Here is a 27330-nt window from a genome sequence, read left to right on the forward strand (position 1 = left end):
CAATGAGTGGTTTTGCTCTGACACGGCACAGGCTCTGAGATGAAAGTTAAACATTCCACCGTCAGACAAAGAGATCTTTAAATTGATCGGCCACTCCATCAATGCTCAATTACAGTCATTTGTGTTTTTTTTTTTTACTTTTCTCTGCAACTCACAGCCATGAAATAGAACAAACAGGTAATTAATAGAAAACAAAAAAAAAAAAAGAAAGAGTATGTTTTACGAGACAAGATGGCTTCACATGAGACAAAATAAAACCCAACTAACTACCCTTGTCATAAGCTTTCAGCTCCTCTGCTGCAGAAGCTGATAACTGTAGCCATCTGCCAGCCTCGCTTGATTGCTCGACAAACAAATGTAGCCAAGGGGGAAACACTCAGTATGATGGATTCCAGTGTGCCTAATGAAATGCTGCTGTTGTGCACTGAAAAACTGTGGCCTGCATAAAGGTCAGCATAAATCAAGTCCCTCAGTCCCAGACTCCCGCATTTCTGATTTTGCAGAAAGCTGACCCCAATCAAGAGTATAAATATCCCAAAAGAAAGCACAGACACTGTGAGGGGCCGACTCACGGGGACACAGCCTCACCGACAGCATCGAGACAAGAGCACTCACTTTAGAGCCTAGATTGGTTACAACATTTCTTAATTTTATGACCTACAGAAGCATAAAATGCATTATTAAGTTAAAAAAAAAAAAAAACATTTGCTTGTTTTCACTTCTTAAATGTGAGATTGTGTGGCTTCATGTTGTTTTATATCCTTGTAAAGTGGATGTGTTTGGGTTTTCAACTGAAGACATTACTTGACGAGTGGTGACAGTCAAGATTTGATAATGAATTTAATCATTTAGCAGCTATTTACAGCTTTTCGTTCCCTCTCCGTGCTGTCTTTACTATTATGTCTCACAGCTTATTTCAGACCCCGCTTGGTGTTTTTGCAAGCCACAGAATGCAGTAATAACAATGTCAAAAGAGCTATGATGGCAATGCTGACTCACTCACTACGAGACAGCGGGTAACAGGTGCACAGATACCAGATGTCTGAAAAAAAAAAAAAAAATCTCAGTGCAGGGTGCAGCAGGCATTGCACAGCAATCAATAAAGCAGCGTGCATGCGGAGGTGGACAAACAGCGGTGTGATTTCACTTCTTCTTCACGTGGCTTGAAAACGGCCGGGCATGAAAACAAGTGAAGTGAGCTATTGACACACCTACAAGTTGCCCCGCAGCCACAAAGTCTGTATTGAAAAAGGTATGAACTGTGTAGTGGAGCACCAAATCACGCAGGGGTGGGGGGGCCTTCATCAAAATGCACTCATCAGCCTGAAGCAGTTGCACAAGCAGTTGTAATACAGCAAACAGCTGTTTGACGCACAACACAGAAGCACATCTGCTTCCAGTCTGTCTGTGGCAGCAAATGAAACTGATCTTCAATAAAGGTGACGGTTTGTACACGGAGTTTATCGCTGTTGTCTGGTGGAATAACCTTATCTTTAAAATGTCAGTTGTTCAACATCTAAGAACGACAGCCTTGGTTTTCAGCTCTTGAACGCCTCTTTTGTGAGTTTTTAAAAGGTTTTTCCAATTGAGCTGAGCAAAACTTCAATATTACCAAGTCCCTGAATCATACTGTGACGAGGATATAATCCTGACAGAATTTCACTAAGGTTAGTGGTTCCCGGCCTTTTCATCTTGTGACCCCTCAAAACATCCTGAAAGCCCTCGTCACTGGGTGCATACCGTGGACTTTTCCTTTACTCCACTTTTAAAAGTCAAAATGATCCAGTAATTCACTAGAAAACTTAAAATATTAGGCAAAAGTGGTCTGATAATAAACATAATTCTGACTGGTTTTTATCCGTCTTCTATCTGAAGAACATTTCCAGATTATACAGCCACTCTCTTTCCAGATCTGTTGCAGAGACTCTCAGCCACGCCTCTATTACATCCCCACTTCATTACTGTAATGCCTTCCTCCTTGGCATACCCACTCAGGGGTGAAACAGACAACAGTCCCGGGAGCTCATCGCCCCATACCCTTCAGCAATTTGCGCTGGCTCCAAGTTAAATACCACATTCATTTTAAAGTGTTTCGTCTTGTTTATACACCTCTCCATGGCTCCATGGCGCTCTCTATGTTCCTCTGAGGCCCATCCACCCTTCACTCCACCCTCCAGGCTCCACACCATGGGTGACCGGGCCTTCAGTGAACGCTCTCCCTCAGAGCACTGACACTGGCACAGGAACTGCTCCAGTGCACATCTGTTGCTTCTTTTAAGTCACAACTGAAAAACTCACCTGTTGAGTTTGGCCTTTCCTGGTGCTTTGTGAACTGTATACTATGAATTTATTCTTTTACATTTATATATTTCACTGTTGCTGCTGTGTTTTCATCTTCTTTTATGTATCGAAGTGTCCTTGGCTGTCTTCATAGACACTTAGAAATGAAATGTATTATCATCATTATTGAATTATCTCACAACCTCTCAGATTTATCTCCTGGCTTGAAACTGTTGCACACAAGCTGTTGGAAAAATTAGCAATGTTTAGTTTCAGATAATGCATAAATACAAATATTGACAATTTTAAAATCACATCCAGCCCTATCAATAACGGAACAATACTAATATTGATTTTGCACATATTACCAAGCACCTCTTATGCATCAAGGATTGTATAAACCTCACAGAAACATTACAACATGACATCAGGGTTATTGGAAAAGCAAGATCTAATATAGCAGTAATCCCGATTAGAGCTAGACCAATAAATCAGCCAGGGCTGATATTAGCTAGTTCCCAATATACCTGTATCAGTCAAACTAGGTGAACACCGCCTTGAACCGAATTGTAAAATGTTACAAATACTGATATGATAAATTGATAGAAGAAATTTGTATCAAGATTGATTGTTTATGTTAAATATATATTATGCAACATGCAAAAAAAATCATATTATTAAGACTGAAAGTTAATACGATAGAAGATTACGATTATTTTGACAGATATTGCAATTGGGATAAGAGTCACAATTTTGGGGGGAGTGGTCATTTTCACATTTCATTTCAAAAAGACATTAAAAAGTTTGATAATGTAATTTTTGTTGGGGCTTGTACCAAACAAGAATGTTTCCCTTACATTGAGGCATTTCTGTATCACCACTATGTTCACTTGGTTGTATTGTGATTTTTTTTACACATGTACGCGCACACACACACACACACACACACACACAAACAGTATTAGTCACTTTATCGCTACAAGATTTTTGAACCCCCCAAATATTTACATCAGTACAATTGTATAGTAGTCCTACTGGAGATTCTGGGATGTTGTGCATCATCTAATTTTGTAATAATGATTTACTTCAGCAGACGACTTCATTCTTTTACCACATTGAACAGTATCGCATATAAAAACAATTCTTTAAAACCTAAATATCCAGTACCGACCTAATAACACTTCTGCAGTCAAACTAGGCACACAGACTTTGAAGTTCATGAGACAACAGAGGCCGTCACTGGAGGAGCGCCAATGTTTATTCAAACTGAGAATTCATAATAGTTTTAAGTATAATAACCATGACAACAGCACCCTCCATGGTTAGCCTTTTGAATGCTTTTGCTCTTTTACAGAGATAAATTTCTCAGTTCGTACTATACCCACCCCCACCCTTTTGAGCCGAGAGAGAAACAAATCATTAGTTGTTCAACAACAGCGCCGTCTGTGCCCTTGAAGGGGGATGTTTGCCATGTCAGAGAACAATTAGACACAAACAGAGTGAAAGAGCTGGAAAACAGGCGTTGGAGCTGTTTCAGGATGGTCTCGCACTTGTGCCAGAAGCTCATACATCTGCAGACATCAAGCACACAGAGCTCTCCACACTGTACCGCGACTGAACGGGTGAGATAATAGCCTATGTATCCCATGGTAACATCTTTGCTGTCATTACCCCTTAGGCATCTGAATGCAGACTTGATTAGCTGCAATTTCCTGTGCAGGCACAACATCTCCAGGCTGTTTTGGAGCCCATTTTCAAGTACTACCTGTTTCCCCCACACAGACCGAATTCCCAGCAGGCCACAACAACGTCCAAACCGTCATGTTTGGTGGTCAGAAATCACGCTGTGCAGATTTCTCCCTGTTATTGCGAGGACTTCCCACTGAGACTCTGCAGTTAGTCTCCGTCCCATGAGTGCGAGCTTATTGTGCAGGAAGCGATCACGTGCTGTAATAAACCTGTCACACTGAAAACAAAGTACACCAGCTTTGATGCCATGTACTTTTCCATGTTGCCACCTGCTAAAGCAAACCCTACAGCACAAATTATTTTACAGCCGATTAGGTCAATAAATCAAACGGTGAACTTAGGGATGCAGGCGTATGATATATCAATAAGGCAACGGAAACAATCAATATCCAAAGACACAAAATTAAAGCTGGGGAAGTGCTGCAGGGACGACAGGAGACCATAGAGAGCTGCAACAAGGCCTGTTTGGGTTCTGGACTAAACACATGCGCATCCTGCAGGATTTAAACGAACTGGCAGGTAGTAGATCTCATTGATGAGGCCAAAATGGACTAACAAATAGCAAGAGTGTGAAAGTGGACTCCTCTAAGAAATGAAGCCATTATGGAGGTGTTTTCTTTTTGTTTAGTGTTTTTAACATGCTCACTGCATTCCTGCAGGATTGCTGATCCAACTCTGTGATTCAGAATTCTTCTTCAATTTTCAGAAGAATGATTGGTTTCAAGATTTAAAACAATGGTTTGGCTTTCTAAGAAACGCACGTGCGCTTTCTTGCAAATAAGACAGATTTTAAATTAGATCTTTAATCTGTCTGTCCTGGCTAAGAAAACGGTTCCACATGTAACCCCTCCTGAAAACCACAACTTGCCATTTTTACACTTTGGTCTTTGTAAGGATCAAATAAACAAGATACACTGTGATTTTGTTTAGACAGCCGTATCGCCCTGTGTCTTTATGCTAAGCTAATAACCATCTTCCGGCTGTAGCTTCATATTTAACAGACAGAAGTGAGAGTGGTATCGATCGTTTCATCTTCCTCTTTGCGTCTTCATCGTCAACATCCTCAGCTACGGTTTCACTGACTGCTTCAGCCTCCAGATTCTCCCCAACATTCAAAACTTGCTAAAAAAAAAAATGGTAATCAGACTTCTGCACAACTGCCTGCTAAAATGAGAATATTCAGTTTATATCTCATTCTGCACATGACTTACTTATTTGGAAATTGACCAAAAATCCTCACGATAAACACACCGTGTTTACTTTTCATTATGCAGGAATAAGAGATAAACACACTCTGCACATCTTCACACACAAATAAGGCCACGGGGAGGAAAAGGAACCGTTTAGAAAAAGCCTGACTCCACACAGCTGTGTCCCACATCTTCCAAAATGGCCTGGAGTGTCTGCAGAGCCCAGCTTATTCAGCTATAAATAAAGCAATCATGGGGCAAAAAATTGAAAATTTAACATCAAACTGAACTGCCCAGGAATAATAATAAAGTTGGTCTGATCAGAAAAATCAGAGTCGCACATGTTAGCAGAGGCTGTTAAGGAATGAGATAATGTATTCATGCACCATGAACTGTAATATTCCTGAAATGAACAATTGAAAGGATCAAAAGCCGTCATGATATTAGCCTTTAATATTTGAAAGAGTCCCACAGGACGTTTAGTATTCACTCCCCCCGCACAGAGCTCCATATGGCTGCCTGCGGCTCCCAGCAGAGGGACAGCCAGAGTAATATATCCTGCACCTCACAGCTTTAGATGTAGTAAAATATTAATGGGACCCTCCTTGGGCAAAAGGTTACCTCTGCTCTCAGACGCCTCATGAGGCGAAGGAGACAAAGCCGAAACTCTGCAATCATTATGATCGGCCCCACAAAACCAGGACCAAACTTTCTAACTCCCTTAAACTGCGACTCCCATCCTCAGGGGTCCGTTAGAGAGCGGCTGCACCGGCAGGAGGAGGGGGGGGGGGGGCACACGTGAAACCAAGAAGGGCGTGAACTGTCAGAAACCACCTCAGATGCAGAAATCCAGAAGGTGAACGGTGAATCGGTTCAACGCTTCGGTCGTGCGTCAAAGCGCCAGTGGGGGACAAGGCAACGGGACACTTCCGACAGGTTTTTTATTCAAGAACCACATCACTTCATCGGCGTCAGGCGATGCGTACGAATGGGAAAAAAAAAATCCACCTTACCAGTACGTTGCCCTGCATCTTTGCAGTCTCGATCAGGCTCTTCTCCTTCATGTTTCCTCCCCTTCCCTCCCCGGCGCAGATCTGCTCCCGAAAGGCTGAATTTGAAGACTTTTGGGCAGCTTCTGTCAGCTCTCCGTCCCCGCCACTTCCCAGCCAGACCCCTTAGATAGTGAGCCAGTTCATAAGTGGGTGGGCTCACAACCTAACGGACTGAGTTAAAAAAAAAAAAAAAAAAAAAAAAAAAAAAAAACCAACGTGGGCTCTCCTCGGAAGCTCTCCTTTCCTTTCTTGCATACAAAGCAGCAGATCACACAGGGTAGAGAATAATTACAGCCAAGAGGGAGGTAAGTTTGATGGTTTGGGGACAGATTTCCTTCTCTTTGGTTGGAAGATGCGCAGTTGTTGTTTTTTTCCTTCTTCTTCTTCTTTTTTTCTGTTAATTTCTGAGAGACAGAAAATCCTTCTTCCACCGTCGTCTCTGGGGAAATTGAGAGTCTGGACGTTTTGTCTGAGCTGCTGCAAGGAAAATGTGATGAACAACGGATATAATGATGAGCCACTAACCTGCAGAAAAATCAGTAAAGCTGTAATCAGATGTGCTCTACACTGACACAAAGCCAAGGTCCTGATCATAAAAAATATGCTATCATGAACATCAGGTGGACACACCTGCCCATAAATCTGACCACGCAGTTTCCATATGAATTATGGGCTTTTATGAGCAGCAAATGTTGAACCAGAAAAGGTCATGATTATTATCCATCATGGTCGCCTTCCTGGAGGTTCGTCCCTTGCTTGCTGTAAATGTTTGGCCCTGTAGAAACTTGGGTGTCCTTCATCTAAAGCCCCCGAACTTTTCATTCTCAGCTGCATTCAGGACCACACAGCTGCTACACTCAGTTTATGGCACTAAAACATGACAGACTACAAACAGGACCAAACTTTTCCAATTTCCAACTTGCTGGGTCTGCACAGTCTAGGCTGCTTCCCGAACTGAGGATTGAGACTTGTGAAGGGCTTAGGGCTTTTTAACCTCTCACTGATGTTGGTTAATTCGGTTAAAACTTTCCCCATCGCATAAGTTCATGAACTGCCCTTTATAAAAACAAATTTAAAAACTATCTTGTATTCAGTAACTTGCCTTTGCCCCATCCAACTAATGTTAGTCTGCAAAGTTGGTGATATGGATGACGTGAGCACAAACGCTGAGCCTCAGGCTGCGTCCACACTAATAGGCTACGTTTAGTTTTAAAATGCATCACTTTAGTTACAATTACATCCTGCGTCCATACTACTCCTGAGTTTTCAAGCCCCTACATCTGAGACTTATGGAAACGCTGCTGGACCCGTTTCAGTTTGAAAACTCCAGGGTTGCATTGTAGTACCTTTGGAAACGATGATGGAGACACCCACGTCGCCTCCTGATTGGGTGTTATCGGTCACAACTACCAGATAGTGATGAATGCGACATGGATGACACAAATGTTACACAGCCAATTTGCTTAATCACTTAGAAGACAACCATATTGCTGAGTAGGCTGTATGGAGAGTGCATTGCTCAAAAACAGAGAGAGGACCTGCTAATCATTCATTAATAGTAATCCAGGGGTTTTGAAGTAATCATGATATTGATTTGAAATCATATCGACCAGCTCTAGAAGGGGTCACAAGATAAATCAGAAGAATCGCTAGATGATCTGCAGGACTGGCCACAAATTATTCAAATTGAACAAGGAAAAAGAGTAAGCTTGCCTCCAAGCTGAAAACCTAGACAGTGTAGATGATGTTCTGGGTTGTAGTGAAAATTCCCTAAAACTACCGTATGAAGCCCAGCAGGCTTTCATGTTTTGTGTTGTTGAAGCTAAAAGGGTTATTTTGAAAGAACAACCCTTTCTGACAAGAACTAAACAACATTTGAAGAGAGTACCAGCAACCTTCATAACTGCAAATGTGTTTTTTACACATCTAAAATAAACTAAAGAAGAAGAAGATTCATGAGCACCCCAGATGAAAGTCATTATACCTTATTGATTTACATTACTGACATCAATAACGAATCACATAGGAGATGTAGAAGAGGAGAAAGTAACTACATAGATGTTTATGCTTGAGCCAACTTAAAAAAAGTAGATCGTGTAAAATGAACGTGTCATTAATAGAGTTGAACTTTTTCTCTGTCACATGGTACAGTAGATTAAATATGGGTTTGGGTTTTAACTTGGACTGTGAGAAATTCTAACAGGCATTTTTCACTTTTTTTTACACTTTATAAACCAAATGATTAATCTGTTAATTAAGAAAATAATCTGCAGGTTAATTGATAATGAATATGATTGTTAGCTGCAGCTATAGTACATAAAATAGTATTTTAGCTAAAATACACCCATTTTAAGTCTAAGATCTCGCAATAACCAGCTTTCAAGATGAAGGCTGCCTCAGTTCTCTCTCTCTCTCTCTCTCTCTCTCTCAAGCTTTATAAATCAATATCCCTCTGAGAGTGGATCTTCTGTATTCAGACTCTCAGAGTTTATTGTACTGAATAAGAAGCTGTACACTGATGATGCAGATGATGCTGAGTGTCCTAAACCCACAGCAGCAGTTCACTGAGAGCAGGTTCCCCCGACTGCAAAGTGCAAACAGCATGTCTCACATAAATCTCACTTAAAAGTGCCTGGTATTAATTACTGTGGATAAGGCTGTCAAAACAACCAAATGGGGGCATGGGGCTCCCTCGACTCCAGCTGGACTGCTGACAGAGGGAGAACACAGACAGGTAGCTGGCTGCGCTGCTTCATTACCGTGCCTGCATTTCTTACTGATTTTCTTCGTAATGACTTCATGGAGTTCTCCTGTCAAAGGCATGCTTAAACAATAACCTTCGTAACACTTAGCCTCAACTCTTGGCATAAACTCCTGGACACAGCAGCTTTTATGCCGTGACGATAGAACCAGGGTTGATATATAAAACATGCCAAATAAACATAACTCAGCCACACAAGCTGGCTTCTGCTATTCATGCAATACTGGATTCGCATGTCGTTCGTTCCCCTAGCAGACTCATCGACCATCGGCCAAGTTGGAATTCACCACATACAGGTGTGGCGGCCAAGGACATCTGTAACAACAATGTTGGCCATGCCGAGGCAGCAGCTGCAGCAACAACAGCCCGATGGTAAGACTCTCAGACCAGAATTACCAGCTCACAGTTGTACAACTGTGCCAACCGGTCAAATTGCTGTTTACATCCATGTCTCATATAATCTATGTGGATGCCTCAGCACAGAGGAGCGACACAATCACCACAGTTTCAAAGTGGGAAGCCAAGATTTGTGTCACCACTTCAGTATCTGACCACATGTGCAATATGGTCACAGTGTCCCCTTCTGTTCCCGAGTTAAAGCGTTGAATAATGGCCAGAAAAGGGATGTCACTGTGAATTTGACCTTTAACCTTTTGGATATAAAATGTTATCACTTCATTTTATCATATTAGACATTTGTGCTGAATTGTGTCATTATTATCGTTACAATTCTTGAGTTATGGCCAAAAACGTACTTTGCGAACTCAATGTGAACTTTTCCTTTGACCAATAAATTTTAATCAGAGTCCAAGTAAATGTTTGTGCCAAATCTGAAGAAATTCCCTCAAGCAGTTCCTGAAATATCGTGTTCACATGAAAGGGATGGATGGACAACCCCGAACACATAACGCCCCCAGCCACAGCTGTCGGTGGCGGTATTGAAGCGTGAAAACGTCTGGCTGAGGATGGGTAAGTTCTCCACAAAATACCAAATGCAGCTGAGTGTCACAGAGCAGAGAGCAGCCAAAGCTACCGAGCTGCATGGGAGCGCTGCAGGAGAGAGAAAATCTCCTGGAGCGTGGACGTCCGCTGTCCAGCTCCAATGTGGAGAGACACACTAAACGGCTGGTGGAAGTGAACGGCTGCATTAAAAATTCAAACTGAAAATCTTTCATTCCATGCAACTACTTAACAAGAAATACACAAAATATACTAAAAAGGTATCTTCATCCATTTTTGCTCTGCAACTGTACCACCAGACCAGGGTGTTAACACCAGCTGAGTCTGCATAATCCTGGATTAGGTTGTTTTTTTTTTTTTTTCCCTCTCTCTTTCTACAGTATCTGCACATGGCAGCTACAGTGTAGGTAAAGGGAGGGAAAGTTCATATTTATGGCAAATAAACTGTGGTTAAATTGTGGTTGGGATTAGGCCATTTAAACACTTGATTCAGGAAAGACTACAGTTACAGTTAATAAAACGGCAAAAGGTTATTGCAGGTCTTCAATGTTCATGAGACAGAAACTACTTAAACTTCAATATGGACATTTTTAAGAGTTAACAGGACAAAGATGCGGCTCTAACCTACTGACTGATACAGAGAGACCATGTGCAGTATATGTGAGGGCAGAAGAACATTAATTACATTATGCCAAATCAAGAGATAACATTAATATCACTGGAGATGTTAAATCAGTTTACTTCTTTGTATTATCTATAACAAAGATTTAATAACAGATTAAATTATGTTTTATTTGAGCTTCTTTATGCATTTGAGGAATTAAACGCCTGTAGTATATACTATAGGTAAATTAATACCTTGGCTGGAAGAATAAGGACAGAGGTAACCAGACAACACTTAAAGACAGCTCAGAAGATCTTAACTTATAACTAATGATGTACAATATTGGGCTAGATATTTAGATTTTTATCCATCATACAAGACATGAAGGTATCTGATCGCTCCTAAATTCATTCTTCAACATGACTTCAAATCAGTATCATTATTATTTCAAACTTTTACCTCGATTATGATTAATGAACAATTGTTGACTTTTTCAGTTCATTGTGCAGCACTAAGCCAGAGTCATGAAGAACTATCTCCAGAGACAAGAAGAACAAGGAGGCCTGCAGCAGATGGTTGGGCCCCCACAGAGCCCTGATCTCAACATCATGGAGTCATTCTGGGATCACATGAAGAGACAGAGGAACTGTGGCAAGTTCTGCAGAGAACTGGTGCTTTTTTAAAGGGGGTGAAAATAAATATTAATTTTATTTCCTCAGGGTTTCTTTTCTGTTCACTGCACTTTGTATGGTGTTATTCCGATGGCATCCTCCCTTTGCTTTTAGTGCATAAAGGTTCCATTTCTGCAGAGTAAAACCAATATGATAGTTAAGTCTTATGCACAACACAACTCTGATAATCTAAACAGTTTTTTTTCTGTATTATGTTTTGAAAAACAAATCTTGTTTTAACCACAAACCTGTCAAATCGAAGAGACTTTTCTTTGTTTGGGGGGCTGGGTGCCTTCCAAGCCGAGACTCTTTGACGAGCTGGGAAGCCTTTTAAACAAAAATGATTAAAACTTGCCCAAATCCAGAATTGATTGGCCCAAATCCCCAGTGGAGTGAGTCCAGAGAACGAGCTTCATTCTGGTGACGGCAGTCATCCAGCACAATAAACTCAGCCGAGACCTTCACGGGACAAATCGATGGTTTCATTATCAACTTAATTACTTGATGCCGTGATATCCTCCACGCTGCTGTCTCTTGCTGTTGTAATGAGAAGCTGAGAGATACTGGACATGTTTCAATGGGGGATAAAATTACCGTTAAGCAACATCAGCGTCAAACTAAACTGAATCCAGTAAACTGGCTCTAAATCCTCTCCTGATACAACAGGGTTGTCTTTAACTGATTTGTATCATTTCAGTAGAAATATCGAGAGAAGGTGCTGCGGTGTCTTACACAGCTGCAGATTAGTCAAGTGGTTGTAAGATGCTTTTAAGTGGCTCAGAGTGATAAATGTTAAGCAAACCTAAAGATGGCTGTATTTAAAAACCATTACTGGGCAGCATGAAGCAACTATTTCAGTTACATCAGCTGATTTGAATCTCAAACGTCTCAAAAAAAAAAAAGATGGGTGCAGTTCTCTGCTGGTGGGGAGCTCCATAATCTAGATAAGAGGTTTGCGCTGACCCTCCCTGCCCGGGACTGTCAGGGACGACAGATCGTTACCATCCCTAATGAATTTAAGAGGAGAGAAAAAAATGGTGCATAGGCATGTAAAGCGCACATTAATCTCGTAGCCTTGACGCAGGAGGTCTATTAGCAGCATCACAGAACCAGACAGATCATGAAGTAATGTGGTGTTTGGTTTGAAGAATGCCAGCATTATGTTCTTTTTAGTGGCTCACTTATAGAAGAGCAGTTTTTATTCGAGCTATTCTGTAAAAAACTGGTGGTGAAAACGGGCTCTTTTAAATTCAGATTTCTGCAAATGCACTGACCTTAACACACAAAAATAAAATATGACATACAGTAGATTGTAAACTGTACTGCACTACGTCCCACACAGTCCCTCCCTCAGTAGCAGCACCTTGGCAGCACAAGAGAAGAAAAGTTACTGTAATTATTTTCCAACTTAAGAGGACTTTTGCTTCCCCCAACCCCACCCTATGAAGGAGCCGGTGGAGGCACATCTGAATATTAATGGAACAGTTGCCTTGAACAGCAGGCGTTTGTCAGGAACTTGGATCAGATTCATCACTTTAACCTGCTCCTGCTCCGCTCGGGGACGGATGATGAGTTCCCACCACACAGCAGCTGGCTTCAGCCTCGGAACTCGTGTCTGAGCGGTCCAAAAGGACACGAACACGAGAGTGTAAAGTGAAAGCACGGAGGAAGGAAAATCAATGCCAGCGTGCATTAGTTAACACAAAAACATTTTTACTTTGACTTTGAATGGATGTTGTCTTTTTTTTTTTTCTTTTTTTTTCCCAAGTATCAGTACATGATTTAATCTATTTTATACTCGAGGCCTGAGTGATTGATTGATTGATCAGGTTCCATGGAAGAACCTATTTTTGACTATGAAGCATTTTTACATTACTCACAGAGATAGCAGTTGTATGTTTTGACACATGAGGACATCCACAAGCAAATGGAAATCTGAGAGCTTTATTCATTACTGGACCTTTACATCCTATTGACTGGTGAGAATAATCCACTGAAAATTGTTCACCTGACTACGGTCAATAAACACTGCAGCCTTCTTGATGAATATGAAAAATCGACTATTTGCTAAGCTCTGCCTCTCCACATTTCCATTCTAGCGTGACACATATTGTGTTTACACTGATAACAGGGGCAGATTTATGGCTCAAAAAAATAAAAAGCCTGAGTAACTTTTGAAACAACTGTTCCTTTATTTCAGACATCGGTGGACAAAAGCAGTCATCTCATTTCTACCCACTGACTGTCAGGTTTGCAGCTCACAGAGCAGGCTAACAGTGTTTTTGGTTTTCGGATGGCTGGAAAAATCTAACACCAGTCTTGATACTCTTTAAGCACCGTGCTTGCTACAGGCCCACGCGCACTGATTCAACATGTGGAGAAATCCAAAGCGTGACAGAGGTGCTGTGCCAAGTCACGGTTGCTAAGCTCTGATTGGACAGTTGTAGTTTGGGGAAAGGGTTCAGCAAGCAGTCGATTGCAGTGTTGTTCAACAGTATCTGCAAATGACTCAAGTTCTTTTACAGTATTCTCCTGCAGGGAGTAGGAAATGTGGGGGAAAACCTTCTCTGAATCCCAGCTTCATCAACATTTACATATATGTCCTTCTCCACTGTCAACAGACTATAAAACGATTAGACCAGGGTTACTCAGTAATGCTAACAGCCATTAAGGTTGACTGATGGCACTGTGGAGCTGGCTGCACCCTGCACATGCCTGGGTGGTTCATGTTTATCCATCAGGGAGATGCAGCCCACAGTTTCACAGCACCTCTGTGTTTTTTTCTTCCTAATGATTTTCAGACAGTGCACCGTGGTGTGAGTTTAACCTAACCTAAATCCATGTGCAAAATGTATTTTGGCTTCACACCACATGGCCAAAAATATGTGGACATTCCAAAATGATATCAAAATGTGATTTTGGGACATTTCATTTCAAAATGAACAGAACAGACTCCAGTGTTCTGGAAAGACTTTGCACAACATTTTGGAACATGGCTGCGGGGATTTGCTCCTATTCAGCCATGAGAACATTAGTGAGGTCAGGCAATAAGGCCTGGCTCGCAGCTGGAGTTTCAGTTCCCAAAGGTGTTGGATTGTGGGTTGATGTTGGGGCTCTGTACAGACTAGTTAAGTTTTTGCACACCAAAGTGGGCCTTGTGCATTGGTGCATTCCCATGTCGAAACAGGAAAGCGCCTTCCCCTGGCTGTTGCCCCATACTTTTGGCCATAATATAAAGTGGCCCCTGAGAGCCCAGACATGTTGCTCTCTGTCGCTATCTGAATAAATCATTTTTTTAAAAAGTGATGAAGAAGCCTAGGACGCACTTGCATGGAGGAATTATAACACATGTACTTTAATAGATCCATGCGCACTTGTTGTTCAGTGCTTTTACCTTCAATAGTTACAAGTCAGTGAACAACAACTGCTTCCCAGCCTGGTTCATCACTTTTTTGTGTCCCCTGGAAACACTTGCATTGTGTTGTGAGTATTTGCAGCACATGTGTTGTCAAATTGATAAAGATGTTTTCTGAATTTAAGTGTGTTTTGTCTATTTGCATGTGTTTTCTTAAGCTGCAGTGTGTTGCACTCTCGGTATATATATTTCAGAATGGAAATCATGGTCAAATAATGTCTTTGGCTGTCTGTAGGCATTACACATTCTGTCCTCTCAAGCTTGGCACCAGATTACATCTGCAGCATTACTGCCTGACGTTATGATTTATCAGCAGGATTAACTCACTTCAACAAAAACAGCACTAATTTCTATCACACAGCCATACAGCACCATGATCTTACATGTTTCTACACTACATCAGTGAATAATGAAACGTGCCTGCAAAGCTTCCTTCCTGTCAGCCTCTTTGTAATTTTTGCTGCTTTGAAATGAGCTGCATTCAGACGTGCCAGTCTTTCATTACCAGTCAAGGCCCGTGGATGCTGGATATCTTCTGTGAAACGCCCATTTGGGAAGATTAACTACAGGAATATGCTTCACTGTCTGATAACGGGAGAGTCATATCGGATCGCCCAAGGTGGTTTCTGGGGCAACAGCGTGGCCATCAATCAGCTGGGTGCAATCTCACTAGAAATCGTTGTCAGCATGCAAATTAGTGTCACATTTCACACACTGCCTGTGTGTGCATGCCGGAAAAATTGAAAAATGTCAGGTAAATAACACGGTAACACTGGATCTGTGTGTGTGCATGCTATATGTTCTCTGGAACTTGATTAAGCAGAAGAAAGTGAACGTATAGAGTAAAGACCAAAAACATCAGGACAACACGGTCTGTCTACATACAACGGTGCAAACGCAGGACACCCTTTGTGAAAACATTTTTGTCGATGCCTTGCATTGTGATACTCACACTCTATGATTTTGGTTGCTACTTGCAGCATATCCTAAATCACTGTGGTTTGCAAACCACAGTGCATTTTAGCCACAAATGTCTGTTGCTGTGTCTGTTGCTGTGCCATTGTGCACTTACCGGAAATGGCCATCACAACATATGAGCGTGATTATCGCTCACATGTTTCAGAATACATTGGTGGTCCTTCCCCTTCCGCTACTTAGCCAAGATGGCAACTGCTGAGGGTTTGAAGTGCCCATCGTTTAACACTCTCAACCTTTTGTTGATGTGAAGGCACTTATGCCCTCAAAAGAACAAGTGTTGAGTATGGAAGCATGTGAATTGAGACACAGCACATGTGTAGTGTCAGTATCTGAGTGATGGATCACAGAGCTTTCAATTTCCAATCTTGCCAGATGCATCCAGTCTTGATACTCAGTAAATGACTGGCACCAGCCCAACAAATATGCGCCTGTAAAACTACAAGGAGTCGTTCAGTTTTTGTACATGTGAAACATTTAACATGTCAGGGAGATTTAAAGATGCTGGTATGTGGATTTTATTACTTTTGGACAGAGCCAGGCTAACTGACCTGATTCCAGTCCAGGAAAGAGAACACGTGCACAACCGCCGTGGGCTGAGAAGATTAAATGCATCGAGTTGTTTTTAAGAAAAAAAAAAGAAAAAAAACTCAACACAACAGTGAATTAATCATTGTTCTCTGACCTGGCATTACATCTATTGTTGTCTTCTTTTTGGCATGAACCAGCTTTTGTCTTCTGCATCACGTCCATTGCAAACTCCACCATTAGCAAAGAAAAACATTATATAAAGAGGCAATTACAGACCACAAATACACTCAATGAATAAAGCAGCTATAAATAGCATCAAAGATGAGTTCTGGCATAATGAAAATCTTAAAGGAGTCGCCTTTAACTTTAAACTCCAGAGCGCTGGTGCCACAGTGCACTCATTAAGAAATGCATATTAACTTTACCATTAAGAAAAGAGTTAATGATGCTGTAAGGTTCCTCCCTGAGGCATCAGCTCTCTGAGGAATATCGTGCAACAGACTGCACACTTGTATGCGCTGCAGGTCTTCCATCTACACACCAAACCAGGTTACCTTAAAGGACACGGCTGAGTAGGCTGTTTTTTTTTTTCCAGCATTGCACCTGCATCTCTGCCCCACTTTCTACTGTTGTCTACAGCTTGCCGCTCATTTTTAGACTCTGCCGTCTCTGGAGGCACAAAACCCATTAAGTAAAACTAACACAAACAGGCAGCAAGGTGAGGTTCAGCAGTAGTGAAATATTAGAAAGTATTGTGCTTTTGTTAAACTTGAATGGCGGCTCAAGTTTTGAATGGAGTTGAAAGGAAGGCTGATGGCTTTACTGATCCCGTCATTTCTCTGATTTGCTGCCATTTTTGCCACAAAGGGCCTCATTATTATTGGCCGACGGTGCACGGCACTGGCCCTGTGCTCTTTATCCATCTGTATTTATGTGCCAGCCCATCCATAGATGTTTTGGCTACACAGAATGAATCTGTGTTTGCATGCCTCCCGAGGATGATTTACAAAGCATTGATTTGGAGGCACACAGACTGGAGCACAATAAAACTGTTGTTTATGTTTGGGCGGAGAGTGTTCATTGTCACGGGGAGCAGCATCTTGTTTTAGGGCAATGTAGAGCGCCATGGGAGTTAACACAACAAATCATCTCCTTTTAACTGCCAGGGGAGGCTTGTATGATCGGCCATACGCCGGCTTTTTTTTGCAATAAGTCAATAAAATCACCTCCGCCAGTTATATGAAAATGGGCCGTGCCGGGGACACGCTATACATTTCAATAAGGGCTGCAGATTGGAAATGCAGCCAGACAAGGACAGGGCTCAGGAAACAATACGTAAAGTCACGGCCAAGGCAACAGGGTGCCAAGCAATCAGGCCAAATATGGCTAAATGACTGCCTTAGTTCAAATGATTATATGCAGCACAGCACATGTAGAGGCGTTTAAATTCACTTTTAAAGGTGGCTATGAAAATCTGCTGTATTAAAGTGGCAATTTAAACACACAAAATATGCTTTTAACACGAGTTTGTCTGATGAGCTCACAACCTCTTCAAGCAGCCTGTAGCTTGAAATAATAAGAAAAGCATTTCATTCATAAAAGAACAAAATCTGGACAAAAACAAAGAGGCTGCTGCTTTGTATTAAACCAAGAAGCTTAAACTCCTTGATTGTGCACCACCCCTTAAAATTGGGGGGCTGTGAGTGTGCTGCTCCCATTCAAAGCATGTACAAAGCCAATATGCTTTCACCTGAAATCAAGTGAAGTGATTCTAATTAAAGGATTTCACTCAAAGGTTTCTTTGTTGCTCGGTGTACGTCAGTGTGCACAGACACACATGGGCAACCAGGAGCTAATATGAGGTCTTCGAGAGCTTACTGCTGAAAGGCTTAGCTTTAGGAGAGGGATATAAAAAGGATTTCCAAGACCCAGACATTCCCTGGAACACACTTATATGGGACTATAATGAAGAAGAGGAGGAATTATGGCATCACCATAAATGCTTCCTGTATAACGAGTCTATGTGGAAAAGTTTTTTTTTGGTTTGTTTGTTTGTTTTTTAACCAGTTTTATAAAGAGCATTCATGGTTCCTGTGGTTAACAAACCATAACTTCTAAATCAAAGTGCAGAAATAGCTGCACTGGAAATAAATCAAACCGTTCCTCCTCCTCTACCTCGACTAAAACAACCTGTGAAGTCTGTAAAACTCAGTGCTCATATGATTTATAGGCCAAGTTTCCTCTGATCAATACTAATAAACCAGAAAACAAATAAGATTCATCTTCAAATGCCACGCCCGATCATCTGCGTATATAGATTTCTACCAACTACCAAGTCAGGCTGCCTAAAGGTAACTTAAAAATACACCTTCTTGCATAAGAGACATTTTGCCCCAAAGGAAATGTCCTTCATCAGCTGAACGGACCTACAGTCCGTATATCTGTCAGGAGTCTCACAAAGCCACTTTACATTCACTTTACTCATTGTGGTGTGGAAAGAGTCAGTGTTTAGTAACTACAAGCAGAGTTATGGATCCCAGTGGGATGAGGGGCAGAAGTGCACTGATTCCACCGGCAAACATGGAGGTTAAAGGGAGATTCCACCCACACGCTGAATTTATATCGTTCTTTAAATTGCCGCTGTAATCATCACACCAACACAAGTTATCCGCCGAGTTTGTATTTTTTCCCCCCAACTTGGTTAGTTTAAACATGCCCACCTCCGTATGGGTTAGAGTTAGGGCTTCAGTCGCTCTGTCCAGGATTTCATTATACGGAAGTGGGCGTGGTTTCATCTCGATAGAAGAAGCCTGTGCAAGCTTTTAGTAACTGGTCCACTGACTTTGAGTTAGACTAGAACTTCGAGAAACCACTGTTATTAGGCTGGTTGAGCTAATACTTAAATACTAGGACGAAGTCGGGCTCTCAGATAGGAAGAAGGTAAAGAAAAGGTCTGACACTGAAAAGAGTGTCAATTGGTAGAGACAGGTTCATCATTAGTGCAAATCTCTGCTTTAGGAAGCAAGTCACCAGTAGTGAACACAACATCATTTGTTGTCTAATTGCATCTACTCCTAAAAACTAAAGTGTTGAAAACAGTGGAACCATTGCAGAGCTCGATTTAGACCCAGCAACCTGTGTTTTATGTGCGACTCTTTGAATGAGAAATGCTCCAGTTTATGAAATTTATTTGTCTTTAAGTGAGACAACCAATGACGTCTGATGCACAAAGACAAATCAACCGAGAATGAATGGCTGGGGGGTGAAAATGCAGATCCGTATCCTGCAATAATACATTCAGTGCTCGTTCTCATTGACAACGTAGACTGACGTGTTGATGTGTTGAAAAAGTGACACATTCTGAAAGAGTGCCAGTAATTGACTTAAAAGTCTGTCACACCACATAACTGTCACTTCTAACGAGTCATTATGCATCATACTCTTCAAATCTTCTTTGTATTAACACAAATGATGGATCCTGTTGCTGTGGAGTTTGCTGTATTTGCCTACTTATCATGACCACTGGTTCTGTTAGTGCAGCTGAACTTTTTTACAAGCCAGACCGTGCATTTTTGAGTCCAAAAATATCAATATTGTAAAAGGCTCTGTTCATATTTTATTACATTTTCTAAAACAACAGTGGTGAATAATATCTGCAGCACCTAGAACACAGGCAGAGAACCCTGTGAAGGCTTATGGATATTTGTACACATCTCTCTGGATATCTGACCAAGGCCATTCAACACATAAGTTTGCCCTGAGTGCTCGTGCGTGGGTTTAGGATAGAGAAGGATAAACGGTGTGATGGCAGAAGCAGAAAATGGCCTTTCTTTTTCATCTGAATTGCCAGTGAGAGTACATACAACACAAAGGAAAAGCAATATAGTGTAGGTATATAGATAGATATAAGTCTCACTGTGTCCCTGTTGGACAATGTACTATATAGTGAAGTGATGCTAGATGGTCAATTTATGAAGTAAACTGCTTCCTGTAAGCAGTTGTAATCATTTTTGCTGCTGCATTCTGTGCAATCTTTCTAAAAATGTCCTCCATTAAAAATGCTTCACAGCCTTAAAACTCAACTCTTTGTAAGAAATCATTAATTTAATGGTTTTGCCATTTCAGATACCTCATTATGCACCAACTCACTTTGCTGAGTGAGGCGTGGGACTCTTGCACTGAAGATCATGAACTCTTTCATCCAGCAGAGGGCAAACTTAAACCTGACCTGCAGCCCCCAGCTCCTGCGCATCAGCACATTGCCATATTTTACTGAGACCCTTCTCTGTTAAAAAAGACTCATTTGCATTATGTGTGCAGAAGAGTGGTGCAAGAAGTGGTACAATCCACAGCGACAGACTCTGACAGCATCAGATGCTTCTGATGCAGCAGGTTCAGTCTGGTGTGATGGGTACTGATGCCTCTGGGGGCACATAGTGGATATGCTTGTGATTTTAGATATGGCTCAAGTGTCTATCTCCCAACCAGCCGTGGCTGTTTACTGTTGTGGCGCCATTTGTCTCGTTGGGCCTTGTTGACTGCTTGTGATACGCTACCAGATGGGCTGTCATGACCCAAGCATTTTGCCGAGCCAACCGCTCACTCAAAGGGCCAGGGAGGTCTCGGTGACTCATGCAATTACACTCCCTGCGGTGTCAATCATCCCCGGGAAAACACAGAGCTGCTGCCGAGTTGTTGCAGCCAAATAGCACCAACACAGCATTTGACTTTGAATGTGTGTGGACGTAAGCATCATGTTGTTTTTGCATGTTTTTTTTTTTTTTTGTCCAGGCTAACATACTGTAATACAGCTCCTGTTTTTTCAAGGATTTCCTCTATAGTGTGAGCTCAGGCAGAGGGAGCACAGCTGCAGTACCTGATGATTAAGTGCCCACACACCAGTAGGTTATTACAAACAGAAATGCCACAACAGCAGAATTAGCAATCTGCAACACGTTTAAGAAAAACCACTTCATCTGGTGGTGTTAAAAGTGAGAAAATCTATTCTCTGTGTGTGTGTGTGTGTGTTGCATTATTCATATCACGGGAGCACAGCTCTCAGATGTGCCTCCAAATGTAATTTCATTGTGTACACTCTGAACAAGTTCCCATACAAACACAAAAAGGAGGCAAAAAGTGTATTTGTGTTTTTCCAGACACAGGGTCAAGACAGTCTTGATCACATCGCTGCCAGACAGCAACTTTTATCTGCTGGAAATTAGCATGAAAAAAGCAAGCTTCACAAGCAAAGGTACTGTAAATGAGTTCAGCTTGACCAAAGCCACGGCCCCATCATCCAGCATCATCAGGATGAAAAAGATTACTGATGCTAATGAGCAGGACAGAGTCTCAAGTACAGAAATTCAAAGTGCAAAGATGATTGAGATAGGCATTCTCCTGCCATTTTACCAAGGCTGCAAAAAAAAAAAAAAAAAAAATCAATGATCATTTCCATAGACTTCAGTGAGGGAGCTGGAGTGATAACAGTGCATTACAATGGGCCCGCAGTGTAATGAGAGCAGGGATCAATACCTGGCACATTCGTGCTGGTGTTTGCCCTGCTGTTGGCCAACAAAGCAGTGGTAATTAAGAAGTCTACCCTCAATCCAAATACCTTTCGCCTTAGCTCCTATGTTCCTTGAAATATCCGTTTAGCACTTTTGCTCTCTGAATAACTGAGTGCTGTGGCTATTTATATTCTGACGTAAGCTCAATAACTGCAGAGGCAAATGAGTTTTAGTTTAAAAACACACAAAAAAAATATCCATGTCGTAATGAGATGACATATAAGCCTTAGGGACATTCTAATTATTTGACAGGACAAAAGTCCTGTCACTAAATTGACAAATTTAGTGAAGTGATCAATTTATTTTGGGGCGACAGCAGTTAATACATATTCATTGCAAGGAACCATCAATTTACTTTAGTTTTCTCTGAGTCTCAACTGAATCACACAAATTAAACTTTCAAATTCTCATTATGAAAGTAATCAGAAGAATTGGGGGATTTTCTGGGCGTTACAGATGCAAAGATTAGCAAAGTTGCAAATGGTTCTGAAAGTGGGGGAGCTAATTGGGATTTAGTGTGCGCACACAGGACTGCAGGGCAGTCAAGGGCCAAGATAATCAAACTAGCCTGCTGTGACTGAGAAAAGACAAAAGAGAAGAGCAGCATGAGTTGTAGAGTCAAAAAAAAAAGAAAGTTAAGCTCTGAATTTATCTCAGAGCAGTGGGAATCTTGAAAACTGCACATATCCAACATTTTTTAAATGCTGCCGACTAAAGCTCCAATCTGAACTGAACAAATAGTGTACCTACTGCACATTGTCACTGAAAGACTGTTAATGCTTGATCAGTAAAGGATTAAGGTGGTGGAACAAGAGTAAAATGAATTATGTATCTCTATGCACAGTGTATTTATTGGACTCTTATTTTTTCCATGCCAATTAGACAAGATGTTAAACCCATAAAAAGTGTAATAATTGTTTCAAAATGATGCTCTTTAAAAAATGTATTCCACTGAGTCAAAGCAGGACAGTGGCAGGTATTGCAGTGCCACACTGCCCTCTAGTGGCCCCTTAAAGTTAAGACACTATTTTCATCACGCATCAACGTCAATATAATACTTTGCTTATGAAGATATTCAAAAAAATTGAAGACCCATGATAAAAATGAGAGGTAATAGTATGAGATGCTTGTTTTCACTTGACAAATAACATATTTTTGATCCTGCAAGAACCATGATTACAACTGCTTTTCCTTGTGTCACTGCTTACTTCCCAGACACCACATATGTCCTTCAATGCTTGATATGAACGATTACATAATGCAACTAGAAGGACATGATGCTAATTTACCACCTAACCCTCACCATGGGAGGCAAAACATTGTCTTTCTGATGTGACATTTAAACATAAAAGACAAGTCACCTGCTGAGTGCATCGCAGAGACTTCAAAGCAAAGGTCCACCCTTTATCCTTTCTGTAGCAATTAGTGCTGCAACACACGGTGATTAGCCATTAATCATTGATTAATCATTGTCTATAAATTGTCAGGAAACTGTTCAAATGTTCAGGGTGATTACTGGTTTGAAGGTTTGACATTCCCACGCAAAAAAAGGACTTCTGTGATTAACTATCAAAAAGTTGCAGATTAATGTTTTGTCTAATTGTTGCAGCTGTTGTTGTTTTATATTCTAACACTGCTCCATCCATACTATTGCAAATAAGAGCCACAGTAGCTCCTAGGTGTCGCTGCACTGCATGATGGTCTAAACAGACTTCTGTCAGTGGAGAAACTAGCCTGTCTGCCTCTCCTGTGATTCTCCCTGAGCCTTGAAAAAAAGCTGTTGATTTATGATAAGAAGGATAAGACATACTGTTGGTGTTAGTGATAACAGAATCAACGTCCTGTAAAGCTGTACTGGAAATCTCTCATTGTGATATCGCACTGACAGCCTCCTTTTAGTCATACTGACGTGACAAAAATACACCACCAAATAACAACAAGGGTGCCAGGAATGCTGGTTATGTGGCCATAGTTCAAATGTTTCAGGGTCAGTTTTTCCCCTTCAAAAACAAGAAACGCAAACTGCGGAAATTGCACTCGATGGATTCCTCAAACAGCTTACAATAATCTCAAGACACAGCACACTTGCTCTCCTCTCATTTCAGGTGTTTATACACCCGTCAAAGCTTGTCACCAGCTGATGACCATGACCATGTGAGGCTTATCCTGTAGGGAGGCCAGCAGAACACATGCAGACCTCATCAGAGTGTCATTAATCCACGATGAAACGTCTCTGTGGCTGACTGTCAACATGACTGGAAATAGAAACTCCACAGAGAGAGAAAGGACTCATCAAAGGGAAATTCTCCGCAGCACCGAAGCTTTAAACGGACACAAATACAAAACCTAAACAGTTTGAAATTGCAGACGATCTTGCCGGCGGGCTAAAAGTGGCCACAGGACAGATGATGAAAGGGACACCGCTGTCTGGAGACAAAAGTGTTTGGAGAGGTTTTTAGTCTGAAGCTATTTTCTCTCTCAAAGTTGATGTGAAAGCGGAGATGAAACACCCCAGGATTAGAACAAGCAGTGAGTGAAAACACAGCGCAACTATTAAAGTATGAACGACAATATTACCCTGCTACAACTCTTCAATCACAGATATGTAACAAAGGAGAGTAATGTAAAAATGCAAGTCAACAGCAACAGTGTACATAAATAAAATATGCATTTCTGACAGCGCGGGTTCTGTTATGACAGCGGTTCCCAACCTTTGTTGTGTGAAGTGCTCCCACAGCCCTGTAGCCCCTCATAAACACCACCTGTCATGTCCCAAATGGGTTCTTGTGAATTCATTTTAAACTGGACTTCACTGAACACAGGTGATGATATAAAAGTGGATATTACACTTTTTTCATACAACTCCAAGTATCAATGTTTATGTCAGTTTGGTCAAGTTTGTATTTTGCATTGCCACCACTTGGAGAGGCTGAAGCTGGACGTCTCAACCGTTTAATCACTGCTACCTGTTTCACCCACTTATCCTACATTTACCTGTTTGAGCACTTTTTTCATTACCTTAAGCTAGGCCTGTGGCAGCCATTAATAATCACTTTTAGGCAACTCTTTTAGCCACTTATCCATTACTTTTAGACATAAGTTTCAACTACTTAGCCACAGGCTATTAGCTGATGATGTCATCCATTACGTGGCTAACTATTTAAACCATTTACCATTTACCCATTTGAGCACCTTATTCCTTGCCTTTAGCTAAGCCTATTCAGCCACTTTTCATCACTTTTAGCTAACTTGTTTAGCCAGCTATATATATATATATATATATATATATATATATATACACACTTTTAGGCATCAGTTGCAACCACTTAGCCAAGGTCAACTAGCTTACAATTTCAAACCTTTATCTGCTACTTAGCTAATTATTTGAACAATCTCCATTACTTTTACCTAGCTTTTTGTACTGTTTACTCATTTATTTTAGCTAAACACACACACACACACACACACACACACACACACAGGTAAATATTTATTTATTTTCATTAAATTGTAATTTATGGTTATTGTTCCAGCTGTTTTCCATGTATGACATTTCTGACACTTTGCTTACATATTAATGCAACATTTCATGCATTTAGAAAATGCTGCAGGCTCTCTGTATGCTTGTAATTCATGACTACTGGTGTTTTATTGTGAAGCCCCTAGACTCCCAGTTTGAACTATTACGCCCTGCATCCTCACACCAAGAAAGAAAATCTGCCAGTGTCAAATTACCTGAGTGTTAACCAACACGCTGCAACAGTGTGTGTTAATTCGTGTCTACGCCCATCAGAGCTCATTTACCAGATCATTCTATAGACCTCTATGAGTGAAGCACCTCCCCAATCAATTCACGTCGACTCCAAATATTTGTAGCTGAAAAGTCAATATTTGTAGACACTGGGAAATCTGCTGTGGATATTCCATGTGTCACAGCTGCTGGTGATAAATAAGCTTTCATACTTCATCTCCACTGATGGTGCATGTTGACAGAACCAGATGTGTTGGGAATGAGAGCAGCCCCCGCATGCACACACTCACACTCACACACACACACACACACACACACACACACACACACACACACACACCAGAATCTGTTTCTTCTCCATCGGTTACACTGAAAAGACTCTATCATGCAGTCCCCTTTCCTCCCACATTCTCCAGCTTGTCTCTTCCAACCTTCCTTTCATCCTCTCTCTCCACCTCCACTCTCCAACTCTCATCCTCAACCCCCCTCTCCTCCACTCTTCTCCCTGTTGACTACAGTACATCCACACAGCAGCAGCAGCAGCAGCAGCAGCAGCAGCAGCCTTGTAATGTGGGTCACAGGCTTGTTATAAACAGAGGCGGTGTTGTACAGTGTCATCATCTTAGACCACACCAGATGACTATCAAGTTACTGATGAGGAGCAAATTACATCAAGGTGTGACACCCTGCAAGCCAGCGTCAGCCCACCTGTTCCCAGTATCATTTTCCATGCTTTAATTTGCCAGATTGCAGTGTGGACTTCGAAAATTGAAATCAGTTTCTTGCTCCAAAGCTCCCAAATGTGCTTCCAAGCTGGCCACTAACATCACCCGCATTTATTAAACTGATCAATCCAGCCAATACATTGCCTCGGGGACAGAATTTCCACCATCTCCAAAGCGCACAGACGCGCAATAACAACCCAACACGCTGAGAACGATGCCACAGAGCTTTTCCTAAGCCTGTAAAACACCCAGCTTCACTGCCATGCTGGCACAGGAGCTGCACCAAGCCCGGACGCACGGAGACAGCGCGTTTCGTCCCGATCTCAACTTCTCTGGATAACACTTCCTTACCTTTCCTCCTTTGGAGCATCTGCGATACGCGTTTGTGGCTCCTGCGGTTTGGTTCATGGTGCAAACTTCTAAAAAAAAAATAAAATGAAAAAAAAGAAAGAAAGAAAGAAAGAAAAGTAATGGACAATAAGGTCAAAGTTGGAATGAGATTTCGAGCAGGAGAGCACGTAAATAGGATGAGTGCTTGGTTTACCTGCTGCGCTGGATCGCTCCTCGTTACCGGCTTGAACAAAAAGCTTGTCTGGGCTCAGAGACGCGTTTAATGGCTTCTTTTCCCAGATGTAGTCCAGAGAATTTGACGAGATCTGGCGTTTTGTTGTTGCACACAAAGTGCTGCAGATTGTCACGAAGTCAAATGTAAAGAAAAGAAAAGAAAAAGAAAAAAAAATCCGCTGAGAAGTTTTCAACCATCAGCCGCTTTTTAATCCACTTGCTGTATTTTTGTGACTTTATTTCTTGAGATGATTTTGAACATAAAACATAACACACAACCTGTACGGACTGACTGAGCCCTGTGTTTGTGTATGTGAGCGCTGCAATTGCGCAAGCGCAGAACGTCTGACAGCTTGAGTACACGTGGTTGAGGAAGGAGCCTGTCATTGTTGCTCTCCCACTCCACAGCAGAAAGCAGCAGTACGGGGACTGCAGGGTTCACCGTCATCATGTGGAAACACGCAACACTAGACTGTGCAGATCTGTTAATTTATGATGATGTTTCCACTCTTGACACTTCTAAGATCAGCTTGAT

General features: G+C 41.6%; 1 protein-coding gene and 1 long non-coding RNA gene across 3 annotated transcripts in view; one reads left to right on the forward strand and one right to left on the reverse strand.

Annotated features, from left to right (window-relative positions):
* LOC139625057 (A-type potassium channel modulatory protein DPP6-like) overlaps positions 1-27102 on the reverse strand; it is a 194922-nt gene extending 167820 nt beyond the window's left edge. The window contains exons 1-2 of one of the 2 annotated variants that reach the window (XM_071484645.1): positions 26776-27102; positions 26583-26650 (exon numbers count right to left, since the gene is read on the reverse strand). In XM_071484645.1, the coding sequence (XP_071340746.1) occupies positions 26583-26639 (57 nt within the window). In that variant the 5' untranslated portion in view covers positions 26640-26650; positions 26776-27102. Of the gene's footprint in view, positions 1-6232; positions 6411-26582; positions 26651-26775 lie in introns of those variants that run through there. The other variant, XM_071484647.1, reaches the window with a different exon arrangement.
* LOC139625059 (uncharacterized) lies at positions 6466-11220 on the forward strand. Its single transcript, XR_011691829.1, has 4 exons — positions 6466-6576; positions 9285-9404; positions 9913-10001; positions 11094-11220. It is a non-coding gene; the product is annotated as an uncharacterized lncRNA (long non-coding RNA).
* Positions 27103-27330: the final 228 nt, after the last annotated feature.

This window comes from Trachinotus anak, unplaced genomic scaffold (assembly GCF_046630095.1).
Source record: "Trachinotus anak isolate AG129_WGS33_773 ecotype Australia unplaced genomic scaffold, CSIRO_AGI_Tana_v1 ptg000009l, whole genome shotgun sequence".
NCBI lineage: Eukaryota > Metazoa > Chordata > Actinopteri > Carangiformes > Carangidae > Trachinotus > Trachinotus anak.